The 13,569-nt window shown below is 45.8% G+C and overlaps 1 protein-coding gene across 12 annotated transcripts in view; it reads left to right on the plus strand.

Annotated features, from left to right (window-relative positions):
• ARNT2 (aryl hydrocarbon receptor nuclear translocator 2) overlaps positions 1-10,558 on the plus strand; it is a 79,056-nt gene extending 68,498 nt beyond the window's left edge. For 6 of the 12 annotated variants that reach the window (XM_072982232.2, XM_072982229.2, XM_072982231.2 and 3 more), the window contains 5 exons: positions 2,408-2,510; positions 3,514-3,652; positions 4,433-4,598; positions 6,712-6,848; positions 8,004-10,558. In XM_072982232.2, coding sequence (XP_072838333.1) covers positions 2,408-2,510; positions 3,514-3,652; positions 4,433-4,598; positions 6,712-6,848; positions 8,004-8,102 — 644 coding nt within the window. In that variant the 3' untranslated portion in view covers positions 8,103-10,558. The remainder of the gene's footprint in view (positions 1-2,407; positions 2,511-3,513; positions 3,653-4,432; positions 4,599-6,711; positions 6,849-8,003) is intronic. The other 6 variants (XM_072982228.2, XM_078381135.1, XM_078381136.1 and 3 more) reach the window with 1 other exon arrangement.
• Positions 10,559-13,569: the final 3,011 nt, after the last annotated feature.

The raw sequence follows: 13,569 nt of genomic DNA on the forward strand, positions 1-13,569 counted from the left end.
TCTGCCCCTTCTGATGCCAGGACACAGAGAGGGACTGGAGATCCGATGGGGTAGAAACTGGTCTCTGGACCGGCCAACGTCCTTCCTTCCTGCTTTAGGGAGAGAGCATCTCAGTTCTCCAAACCAGGGTGAACCTCCTTGGCTTGGGTTGAGAAAAGGGGCCATTTACAAACCCCATGTCTTGTCTCCAGAACTGCCAAAGAGTCTCACAGCGCTTTGCTACGTTTATACAAGCATGTGGACTCTCCGCATGTCTGCCTGATGATGTTTTACTCTGTGCATCTGAAGAACTGGGCTGAAGGCCACCAACCCTTATGCCAAATAAAACATGTTGCTAAGCTTTGCTTGGGGCTTTTGCTGCTGTGTAATAACGCTCACAAACAGAAAGTGTCTGTGTCTTGCTTGGTTTGTGTCTTGATTTATTAGCCCCCAGCTGGCTGCATAGCTCTATGGTTTAGGTCTCTCGCTGTGGAGCCGGATCGTGGGAGTTTGATTCCTCCACTGTGCCTCCTGGGAGAAGAGCCAGCCTGGGGGGCCTTGGGCCAGCTGCACAGTCCCAAGAAGAAGGAAAAGGTCAACCACTTCTGAGTACCCTCTACCTAGAAAACTCTGTAAGGGGTTACCATAAGTCAGATCTGACTTGATGGTGCACAGTTGTTGTTGTTGTTGTTGGCTCCCATTCTGGCCATTAACATGGTCTAGTTCAGAACATTTACGGTCTCCATGGATTTAATTACATAAAATAAGAAGTCATTGTATTTTTGCATCAGCCTTCCAGATATTGCTGAACTACCATGCCTATCATCCCCCACTATGGCTAAGGCAGGTTGGGGCTGATGGGAGCAGGAGTCTGACCCACCATGTTGGGCTAGAGGTTCCCCAGCCTTGACAAACAGTCAAAACGTTGTGTTACTTTTAGGCATTTGCATGATGTTGACATTGGACGGATTTCTCCAGGTTCCATTTGTGCAAACAGCTGAAGCTCGCACACAGGAGCTGATCTTTCAGGGGACACTGGCTTTCCAGCCGTCAAGCACGTATCTTAGCAGGGAAACAGATCTATTCGTGCTACAGCAATATGTTTATAAGCAGTAGAACTTATAAGGCAGGGATTGGGGATATACAGGGCTGTGTATGTATCTACATTCCTTCCTGAAAGTTGATGATTGAGAAATAAGAAAGTTTCCCTTACTGAAATAGAGAGTCAAATGCCAGGTGGGGAAGCCTCCCGAGCTGGCTTTTCCTTCACCTCCAGTGAACTGAACAGGTTTTGTCCTGAAGTGCAGCTCCGTAGTTGTATTTCAACAGAAATGAGTTTTCAGTGGTTTTGAAATGTCTTCTGAGAATCCAGAGTTCTGTAGAATATTGCAGTTGTTTCTTAATGCACTGTATTGCCCTGAGCATTTCTTACTGCTCATGGCCTAGACAAATAAGCCCGAATTGGGCTATGTCGTCCTGTAAGCTTTCATGGGCTGCACCTCATACCTGAACCGGCTCGCTCCACGACTTGTTCCTGCAGGAGGCAAGCAAACAGGCTGTAGAACACACTTCGCACTGCTTATGGGTCACACCAACTTGACAGGGCTCCCATTCGTAGGCCTGACTCATGGCACGTCCTTAAAAAAACACCAAAAAACATTGTGGAAGTGAAGGCAAATGGCAGCTTAGGTCAAGTTGGAGTAAAAGCAACCAAGGATGCTGCCTTAAAGCAGGTCATATTATTTCCCCATCTTAAACTAGCTCAGATAATCAGACCGCTCTGTGGAGGTTGGAGAATTCAGTGCAATGTGGCTCCCAGTTTTAGTCTCAAGTTTACAAGAGCTGTCCAAGGTGCTGAAAGCTATTCAGGAATGGATTTACTGTTGTCCCCATCACAGCATCAAAGGCAGTGACAATTTATTCAAGTGGTATATTTTCTTGAGAGTTATTCAAGCAGGTTGTCATCATCAACAGAGCTGGAAGGGACTCGATGTATAATCAAGTCCAGCCTCTATCAAGGCAACGTGGGGAATCAAACCCTCAACCTCTGGCTCTGCAACCAAAGACCAAAATCATTGAGCTATCCGGCAGCTTTGGTACATCTAATTCAATATTTTCTACTTGGACTGGCAGCAACACTCAAGAGTCTCAGACTGTTTCTCTTTGCTCATCCTTCTTAGAACCACTAGCTCTAGTTAGCTTTGAACATGGCTTGTTAGGAATAGAGGAAACCACCTTATCTTGAATCATACCATGGGTCCTTCTAATTTCATGTCATTTGCATGACTGATGACAGCTCTCTGGGATTTGAAACGAGCTTCCACACACAAACTATAGACTCCATGGCCACAGTTTGGAGATGTTTTTAGGGGGGAAGACACATTCCAATCAGTTGTCCTGACCCTTTGCTTTCTCCTGTGTGTTCCAGCAGCAGATAAAAAGATGATGTCTTCAGCATCCACAGCTGGAAACCAGCAGATCTATTCACAAGGAAGCCCCTTCCAACCAGGACATTCAGGAAAATCGTTCAGGTATGGTAGATCCAGGCAGAAGCTAAGACATTGCACCATCAGAGTGGCAGATCATGCCGGGCGCTTTTCCTTGGTGGTGATAGGACTGAGTTTTTCCCTGTTGAGAAAAGTCAGAGTCGGCACCATCCAGAAATCTAGTGGAAGATTTCAGGCTAGGGTTAAATAAAAACAACCAAGTTAAAACAATTGAAAACGGTTGTACAATAGCAGAATAAAATCCACAAAAGTCCAAAAGAACAACAACAAACAACAGGTCGTGAACATTGAGTCTGAAATGAGCAACCCAAGTTCAGACTCGGGGCTGAAACGAAGCCAAAGTTGGTTTCATCAAGGGTGTGTATGTGTTCTACCTCCAAGAAGACCCTCTCTTGTGGTGGGTACCTGGGACACATACTGGCAGAGCCCCACTGGCAGATCTTTACAAGATCAACATGGAGAGGGACTTCCTCAAGATTTGAGATGTTGAACCCTTTAGGGAAATGGTCCCCAACGTTGGATCCCCAGATGTTCTTGGACTATGGCTTCCAGAAGCCCCAGGCAGCATAGTTAATGGTGAAGGCTTCTGGGAGTTGCAGTCCAGGAACATCCAGTGCTTCGTTCATGTGCAAATTTGTGCAGAATTCGTTGGCTAAAGAATTAAGAGTTCATTGGCTAAAGCTTGTGCATCTAATCCATGAAGATACATTTATTTGGGTTGCAACCTTGCTTAGAGGGTGGAACTAGGGAAGCAACACAGCAATTGAAAGAGAGAGAGAGTTAGCAAATTAACCAAGTGCTGCAAAAGGTTCAGTACCAGCATTGCTCTCGAGGAGGTGTGAAAAACTGGGGTTCTTCAGATGTTATTCCCACCATTCCCAATGAGCATAGCTAAGCGATTATGAGGCCTGTTGTCCAGCAGTGCTTGGAGAGTCACCTGCCCTCAAGGTGTTTTGTGTGCCATACTCAGTATCTGTACAGTGGGTCAATTAAATTCACTTCCAGGTTTTCCATTTTCCTTTTCAAGTTCATCTGTGGTCCATGTGCCTGGAGTCAACGACATCCAGTCCTCGTCCTCAACGGGCCAAAACCTGACTCAGATCTCCCGCCAGCTCAGTCAGAACCAAGTCGGTTGGACAGGGAGCCGTCCTCCGTTTCCTGGACAGGTAGGAGAGTTTATTAAAAGTGCTGTCTTTCTATTCCCTCCTTTGGGTTTAAAAAAGTAAGATAAAATCTCTTTCTAATGTGAAACCAAACACTGCAGGGGCATCCCGTTTTAAAATAAAAATTGCTTGGTGAACTGAATTACGAATGGCCATAGACCAGGAGTGTGTCTACACCAGTGGTTCTTAACCTTTGTTACTCAGGTGTTTTTGAACTGCAACTCCCAGAAACCTCAGCCGGCAGAGCTGATGGTGAAGGCTTCTGGGAGTTGCAGTCCAAAAACATCTGAGTAACAAAGGTTAAGAACCAGTGGTCTCTACACAACACCGTTCTAGAAGTTTGGCCCTGCTTTGCTTACCCTGGCTTCTTCCTAGGGAATCCTGGGAGTTGTAGTCTGGCGAGGTTGCCAGACTTTTGTGCTGTAGTTCAAGTCTAGAGCAGAGAAATTCTTGAGATGAACTGAAGAGGCATCAGTGACCTGGAAATTGGGCTTCATTTAGGGCACCACGCTCAAAGGGCTTGGTGAAACTGGGAAGGAAAAAGAACAAAGGGGGCATGGCAGGGAACAGCCCTACCCACCTGCCTTCAGTAGGTTGGACTTCATTGCCCTCTGAACCTGCATTGCTGCACCTGACAAAGGTGGGAAGTGTCCATCTCACAATCTCTTTAATGTTGCTTCTTGTACAACTGGAGGGGAATATTCTCGCGTGTTCCAGCATCCGAACTGCAGGGCAGTTGTGCATTTTTATCCTGTTTGTCCCTCTCTTTCGCTCCCTGTTCAGCAAATTCCATCCCAGTCTGGGAAGACGCAGTCTTCTCCCTTTGCCATCGGAACCAGCCATTCTTACCCCACCGACCCGGCCTCCTACAGCCCCCTGGCGAGCCCCACCACCTCTTCTCCCAGCGGGAATGCTTATTCCAGCCTCGCGAACCGGACATCAGGATTCGGTAGGTGTCACGCCTGGCTGCCCGGGCTCAGTGGGTCCTTCCGGCTTCCATCCATGTGTTCACACAGCCTCTTTGCACTCAAGGTGGTGTCCAACGAATAGCCAGGATGGTGAGATGAAGAGAAAGTTCAAGTAGGATTTGACAGGCGTGGGCTCAATGTTCAACTTGGCCAGGGAAATCAGTGGGAGAGCTGGGACTGTTCACACTTTCTTGGGCTCACCTATCTTTTAGGATTGTTGCAATGCTAGGAGGAGGAACAGAAGTCTGTGTGCTGCTTTGAGCTCAAGGTAGGGAAATAGGTAGAGATACAGTATAGAGTCTAATGAGATGGACGGACGGACGGATGGAGAAAGAGAGAGACGGACGGACGGACGGACAGATGGATGGATGGATGGAGAAAGAGAGAGATGGATGGATGGTTGGACGGACAGACGGACCATTATAGTGTTTAGATCACATTCATTCATTCATTGTATTACCTTTTAAGAAAATTGAAATTAACAGAAATTGCTAGTTATGAGTTACAATTAATGAATTAATGATGAAAATAACGATTATTTATCCTTGGCCTTGACGGCATCTCCTCGTTTCCTTATTAATTGTGCGATAAACCCCTTTGCGTCCCAGTCCTATGGAAAAAGCAAAAGTCAGAAATCACATAAATAAAATGTTCCAACCAAGATAGTCACTTTCGCCACCAACCATTTCAAAGCACGGCATGTCACCGAGGCGGTTGCAAGTCAGCAAACTTGAAAAGCTGCCTCTCGAGCCCAGGGAAGTTGAGCTGATAGTTCAGGACAAGGCAGTGAATCAGAGGGTGAGGAAGTGCGTGCCAAGAACAAAAGGTGAAAAGGGATCACTTGAATACCAAAGCATACAGTAAGCGAAAGGGATTTTAAAATTTTTTTATTTCTGTTTGCAAGTCAAACAAGAAGGACCTTGGGCCTCCCCTGAGATGGTCTTGATCAGAACAAGTGTTTTGCTGTGGCTTGATCAGACTTTGGATCTGGGTCCTCCTTCAGTAATTATAAACCGAATCCTTTAATGACTAATTCTCTCCAGATTCCTGTCCACTTATGAAGTCAGGATGTGCAGGGATATACAAAAAGGACTCCTCTTGATTACAGTGGTGCCCCGTATAGCGAGGTTAATCCGTTCCGGATTAACCTTCGCTATACGAAAACATCGCTGTGCGGGTAAGGAAAGCCTATTGGAATGCATTAAACTTAGTTTAATGCGTTCCAATAAGCTTCGAAACTTACCCCTCCAGCGATGTTTTCGCGTCCGGCGGCCATTTTGGAGCTGCCGATCAGCTGATCGGCGGCTCCAAAATGGCCACCGGATGACCCGAAATGCCCCCCCGCAGCGTTTTCGCGACCTCCGTAAGCAAGGGGAGGGCGCGAAAACACTGATAGGGGCCATTTCGGGTCATGCGGCGGCCATTTTGGAGCCGCCGATCAGCTGTTCAGCGGCTCCAAAATGGCCGCCGGAGGCCCCAATCGTCGCAAAGCGAGTGCGGCGATTGGGGCTGATCCGTATAGCGATCCCCAAAAAGGGATCGCTATACGGATTCTTCGTTAAACGGTGCGCGCGTTAAGCGAGGCACCACTGTATTTATATTTGTTAGTTAATGGTATATCTCTTCTCTCCTCCAGCGGTCTCAAGTAGCCTACACGGCCGACTTCCTTCCTGCTTTATGCTCATAAAGTTCCTGGGGCGTTAGTCGGTCTGAGAAACAATAGTGCAAAATCAGTCCGCGAGTTTCATACCTCTTGAGGACTAGAAAACTGAGTCGTTCCCACTCTAGTCCTCTGGCCGGTTTACCGCATCGGCATTCCTTAATTTCAAGCTAGCAGGACTAGCGTGAACCACGTTCGTCGATTTGCCAGGTTGACCCCCGTCTTTGCTCCCCAAAATGGAACCTGATTATTTTAAGCAAACCTAAGGAATCCATGAACAATTACTGGAATGGAGGTCAGGCCAGGACTGGCCCAGGTGTTAGACAGATGCTTTGGGGGTTGGGGAGGGTTGGCTCTGTTTGTCTCTAGAAAAAAAAAATGAGACGACGCATTTCAAAAGAAGATGCTCTTTTATTTCATTTTACGTTTTCCAGCTGAGAGCAGCCAAAGCAGTGGGCAGTTTCAAGGGAGGCCTTCCGAGGTTTGGTCTCAGTGGCAAAGCCAGCATCATAACCAGCAGAACAGCGAGCAGCACCCACACCAGCAAACGAGCCAGACGGAGGTGTTCCAGGTGAGCCAAAACCACGCCGTTCCTGGTACTTCAAGAACACGAGCAGCGTGAACCTGACAGTCTAATGGCCAGATTCCCTGCTTCCTGTGGGCAGGAAGCAGTGGGAGGTAGTGGCTAGTGCCTGGGAGAGCCAGCTTCGGGCCCACAAAGCTGAGCCTTACAAAACAGGTGGGCAGCTCCCCTCAGATTATGGGGAGCCATCGGTTTCAATGAGGTTTTGGTTTCTGGGTGCAGAACCAGAAGTTGGGAGTAGAGATGGGCACGAACCAATTCGTCCCGGTTCGTCCCATTTCATAAAGGTGGGAGCACAGGCACTGCTGTTCTTTCAGCTGATCTAGCCATTCACCTGGCCCTGCTTGCTTGCTTTTCCCGCCTCCTCGGCTGATCTGCCAGTCACGAGCAGGAGCACAGGCTTCTCTGCCCCGCCCTTTTCTCTGAGTGGCAGATCAGCCAGGAGGGCGGGGCAAAGAAGCCTGAACTGCTGCCGGGACTGGAAGATCTGTTGAGGAGGTGCCAGAAGTGACCACACTGGGCCTGGTGAGTGGCTGGTTGAGGTGAGGGAGGGGAGCAGCCACATCTGTGCTGCCGCCTTGACGAACCGGGACGAACCAGTTTGTGCCCATCTCTAGTTGGAAGTTCACTTCCTCACAGTGTGTCTGTCCTTGATGGGATGGACTTGATGACCCCAAGGGTCCCTTCCAAGCCTGCAGTTCTGAGATGATAATAATGCCTCTTAAACATCCAAGTGTTAGGACCTGGCCAGCATTCCAAGGCATTGTGGGAAAAATTAGAAAGACAGTTCAAACATGTGTAACGTGAGGGCCCCCTGGGCATATAGAGAGCTTCATGACACTGCTGTGTCGGCACTCCTTCTGGGATGTGGCTACAAAGGCATGATCTCATCCTTGATGAAAAAAAAAACATTGAGACACAGTGTGGCATCCCATGAAAATGGATGGATGGATGGATAAATAAATGCATTAAAAATGAGAAAAGATTGCTTACCATTTATTAATGTTTTTTTTGAAAAAAATTATCTGGTACACTGCAAAGAAAGAACACTTGTTTTGCTTGACATGTAAAATGACCCTTTTAAAAAAACAGGTTTCATCCAAGATAAGAAAACTGACATTTTATTTTATTTATGCTTTCCAGGACATGCTCCCCATTCCAGGAGATCCGACCCAAGGGACTGGCAATTACAACATTGAGGATTTTGCAGATCTGGGCATGTTTCCTCCATTTTCTGAGTAAATTTATCTAGGCAGATAACCTCTGGAATTATGTCCGGGGAGAAGAGCGGGAAGAGACCCACCCAGACATAGTTTGGACTCTGCTTGTTCTGTTTTAACTTATCGTAGCTGCTCTTAAACGTGCCGTCTCCATTCTCATCTTTCAGATAATAACTTGGCTGTCCTTCGAGATGTGGGCCATGGAGGTTCTGAGGAAATAACGAAGGCCCGCTCCCCTTTGGGGTTCTGGTTAGGGTTCATTGCGTCATCTCATTTCCATTTTGTGTAGAGGGTGGGGGGTTTGATTTTTGTGTAGAGGGAACGGCGCTTTGATTGTAAACTTTCTCTTAACTTTTGAATGTGAACCATTCCGTAACTTTCCCTTTTAGAGAAAGTTGTTTGTGTAAATAGATAATGTGATAAGAAGAAAAAAAAAACTCCCAGTTTGCACCATTACTTGAAAATCAGTCCTCTAGATTTTGAGAGGGAGAGCCAGGGTACCTCCGTGGGCAGAGCGTGGGGCTCTTAGCTGGCATGAACTGCAGAAGGGTGTCTAAGCCCGGCCATCTTGATGATCTTGTGTAGTGGAAGAGGAACCACTGTGAACAGTTGGTTTAAAGCGAGCATGACAGTGAATTCCATAGCTTGAGTCCCCCCTCCCTGCATTCTTGATAACCTTCCCGGGGAGCTATCCGAGGTGCTGAACTGTCCCCCACCCATATTCAGGACCTTGGAGAGCTGCTTTCAAATTCAAAATGAAACCCAGAACGGATTCACTGCCTGGTTGACCCTGGAATAAGCCATCCTCTCCTGAATGTGTGTGTGAAGGACCTTCGCCCCCTCGCAGCTCCGCCGTTCCTTCTGGCTCACATTGGAGTGCCTCATTTTTCAAGCTTCAGAACCAACTCTTTTAGAATGTCATTTTAGGCCCGTTTCAATGCAAGGCTAGTTTCTAGCCAGGAAAACTAGCAAGCTCTCTGATGCCTTTTTCCCCTCTCATTTTAAGCCAGCTAAACTTGAATGTGTGTGTGTACATTTTAGTACAGTCTGTATATTGTGTTGTACGGAGTGAATGTCTAGAGAGGGAGGAAGGGGTGTTTCATCTCAAGATTTTATTTAGTCCTATAAGAGAAAAAGGAAGTGTACAATACAGAGATCATACAACTCAATCTTAAGGAACAGTTCATACTTTTTTGGGTGTGTGTGTGATCTATAGCAAGATTACGCAGGAAACTATGTAGTTTGGAAAAGCAGCTGCACCAGTCATTCCACCACCCTTGTGATGGAGCAGTACGGAAACTGTGCTAACATGTAGGGCTGGTTGACATGTGACTCTTGGTGTTGGACATGTGAGTATGAGAAAGAGTAATAGGAGATGCCAGCTTCAGGAGTAGTCTTATATCAGGAGTAACATGTGGTTCCTTCTGTTGTTTCCATCATATGTGCTCGTATGCTGTGGAGCTCCCTTTATTTTCTCAAAACTTCAGGGTGGATTTCTAAATATCTTGTCTGATAATAACAGCTCCAGATTCATTTTCCAGCAGTCTTATGGAACGTGTAGGATTGATCCTTCCATGTGAATTCTGTTTTTTTTAACACACTGTGCTTCTTCTTCTCCTCCTCCGTGCCCTTCCAAAAGATACATACCCATGTATCTATTCAGCACTGGTTAGATTTCATCAGGAGCACTGTGTCCGGTTCTGGACACTGCATTTTAAGAAGGATGCCAACAAACTGGAGTGAGTTCAGAGGAGGCTGACAAGGATGATCAGGAGGATGGAAACCAAGCCTTATAAGGAAAGGCTGAAAGAATTGGGTAGGTTTAGCTTTGAGAAAAGAAGACCTGATGAGGGGATATAATAGCACTGTTCAAATGCTTGAAAGGTAGTCCTTCATAGGAGGGGCAGGATCTGTTCTTGGTCATCCCAGAGGGCAGGAACAGTGTTTTGGAAGTCTGAATATGGGCAACCTTATCTCATACTGGAATCGGTGAGCTTAAATCTAGAAGGAGCTGGATCAATTGAACTTTCAGGTGTCCCCCCCCCCAATGCCATAATTTTATGATGCCTTAATTTCACTGGCAAACAGATAACCATGGACTTCATTTTCTCTTGCTAAAACCTAAAAGTATTCAACTTTTGCAATAGGCTAGGAAAGTGGCTGTTCGGGATTCTAACACCCGGTATTTCCCAGCCACCATGTTGTGGCTGTCATTTTTTAATAGTCCCAAAAAGTAACAGTCGGAGGCGCTGGATTACACACCCGCTCCTAAATTGGTTTCTGAAAACTGGCTTTTCTTATTATTTCGGTTTCCATGTCTGTCAGGACTCCTTCGCCTCACTGTGGAATTGTGCTGTGGATAACAATGTGTTTTGTACTTCTTCTCTGTATGTTCTGTCTAGCAAAGCGAGTTCTGTGTGTCTGTGTGATTAATAACTTGCCCTTTTAAAATTTCATTAAAATAATAAATCATCTCAAGCTGTTATCCATCATGAATTGCAAGGCTAAGAATTGGCTCCAGTACAAACGGGAGCAATGGTCTGAACTTTGATTTTATTCACCAGGGCATTCACCAGGGCACGAGATTTGCCCCCCACGTAAATATGCACAGGGCTAGAAACACACACACACACACACACACACACACACACACACACACACACACACAAACCTCTGCTACTTTGACCCTGCCCTACTCCTTCAAAAGGACCCAAGACGGCTTACATTAAAAAGGTGATATTTAAAAGCTGGTAAATAAATAAATAAATATACAAATATTAAGAGAAATCAAGCAAACGGCACACTAAAAAAAAGGTAAACAAAAGCAAACAAAAAGGTAAACAAATATCTGCCTAGAGTGGACTTTTAGGCCAGATGGGCGGGGTATAAATCAAATAAATAAAAGCAGCACCCGAAACAGATTCAAAGCAATAAGTCACAACACCATTTAAAAGCCCCCTCTTCATTAGTTAATTAATGCAACAATGAAGAGACTATAAAATAAGGAAGCAAACTGGAATTTTACTAAAGAACAGATTCAAAGACAAGATGAAACAAGTGATTTCTCTTTTTTTATCCATTTGAGAGGAGGCTTGCTGGAGGGAAATCCCCACTCTGCTGACACTGGACGTGTACTGCCAGATCATAGCCAGTCATAACTAGAGATGGGCATGAATCAGAAAAAGTGTAATTCGTTTTGATTTGTGATTCGTGGGGTCAACGAATCATGAATTATGAATTCATGAATTTTTTTGACAAATCAACGAATTGATTTGTCAATTTGTTTTTGAATTTAAAACCCTATAAAACGGCCCCCAAAGCACCCTAGAGACACCAAATTGGCTGGGAAGCTTCCTCTGACCCTCCTCTACAAACCTTGTAATTTTGGTGATTCCCTTTCTAAGTCCATGCTCATCTCTAGTCATAGCAAGTTCCTGCCCAGTGAGACGTTGTAGGTGCTCCCAGCAAAGGGCCTGGCTCCCTCCTCCCTTGAGGACAACACGGTAGATGAGAAGTGGCCACAAAGCACCGGTGAACAGATGTGCCTCCATCCTGCAGAATGCTGGGCTTTGTCATGTGACAGTTTGTGACTAGGGGCTCGGGTGCTTTAGCAGGAAATTCTAACAATGCCACTACACTACAAATGGCAGGATGGGATAGGAAAGAATGATGTTCTTGAGAGCAGTAGCGAATGGTTATAAATTGTGCAGCGTAGGAACACTTTTAAGGAGCTATTTTAATTTCTCCCAATACAGTCATGCCCCGCTGGATGATTACCCCACTCTACAATGAATCCGCATTGCGTTGCTGTTTTTGTGATCGCTTTTGCGATCGCAAAACAATGGTTTAAATGGGGGAATTTCGCTTAGCGCTTATCGGTTCCCTGCTTCGGTAACCGATTTTTCGCTTTACAACGATCAACAAACAGCTGATCGTCAGGTTTCAAAATGGCCACCGGCTGAAGAAAATGGCCCCCCGCTGTTTTCTAGGACGGATTTTTCGCTTTACAGGCACCGAAAATGTCCGCCTTATGGAGGATCTTCACTGGACGAGCAGGTATTCAGCCCATTGGAACTCATTGAACGGTTTTCAATGCATTTCAATGGGTTTTCATTATTTCATTTGACGACGTTTTCGATCTACAGCGATTTCGCTGGAACGAATTAACGTCGTCAAGCGAGGCACCACTGTACTTTGCTTAGAGAGCATTCTTCCTGGACACTGTGAGAAGTTGAGCTTTTGGTTCCCGGCTGCCCGCGGCCTGTTTTGTTTTTTTAAGGGTGGTACAAGGAAATTGTCAGGGTGAATCTTTTGAATGTGCCAAGGCCCCGACAGCTGCCCTGGGAAGATGCCATTCCTTCTGCCAGCGCTGCCTTGGTGTGGCTTCGCTTTCCCAGCCGTGACAACTTCCAGAGCACTGACATTGCTTCATGGGAACGTTAACAGTAGCTGGACAGCTGTGTAAATACACCCAGATTTTAAAAAGGGAAAGATAGCAGATTTTTTAGCACGGGGGGTGGTGGTGGAATACAATAATCAGTTCTTAATTTCCCTCAGCCTTTTATCTTTAGTCTTTTCCTTCCCTCCGCCAAATACCCACGGGCAAATGAAGTTCTAAATTGAAGAACGGTGGGAGAAGAGGAAATAAAACTTAAGCTTGTTTTTTTGCATTTGGAGCTAAAGGTGCTCTGACTTCTGCCCAATCTGAGGCGGCCTCTCAGCTTTCAAGAATATTCTTCTGTTTCAAGCTCGTTGTTAATAATGCATTAGCGATATCCGTGTTCTTTAATTTGGCACGGTAGGGACAATTGGCAATGAGAGGATGATTAGATACAGCCTCCACCTTCCCATTCCTTCCTTGTTGCCTTTCTCAAGCCGTTCTTCACACACAGCTCATCCCGGCTGGAATGGCAAGTGTTACATGAATGGCTTCGGCAAACCTTTTACATGCCTGGGAGCCACTGCTGTTATCACTGATCAGCGATCAGAGATAAGCGTATGTAAAGTGAAAGGCTACCCTTTTCAAGTGCTGGGCATTCTTAGTCTTATCTCCAGACTGTGATGCTTTTTTGACATGCATACAGTCTCACCATGAAGTTAACCTATCATACCTTGGCCCTCATTCACTGTATCCTTTACAGTGGCTGTTGTTTTTCGTTCTCTCTCTTTCAAGAGTGGTGCTAAAACACATTTCCAGACTTTGGCTTGCAATTTCAATTAACCACAGTTTGGTGTTGCATCCAACTAAACTGTGGTTAATCTCAACTCTTGTCCGAAACAAACCTGGTTTGGAGTTGCCTTCTTTCATGTGCACCATAGTTAACATTCACCACGGTCTATTGGATTCAAACAAAACAATACACGTAAACATTAAAGAAAATAGAAACAAAACCTTGATTTATGAACTGCTGGATAACTCAGTGGTGTAGGTGTCTGGACAAAGGTTGGGAGTTCGATTCTCCACTGTGCCTCCTTGATAAAGGCTGGAC

This window comes from Pogona vitticeps, chromosome 12 (assembly GCF_051106095.1).
Source record: "Pogona vitticeps strain Pit_001003342236 chromosome 12, PviZW2.1, whole genome shotgun sequence".
Lineage (NCBI taxonomy): Eukaryota > Metazoa > Chordata > Lepidosauria > Squamata > Agamidae > Pogona > Pogona vitticeps.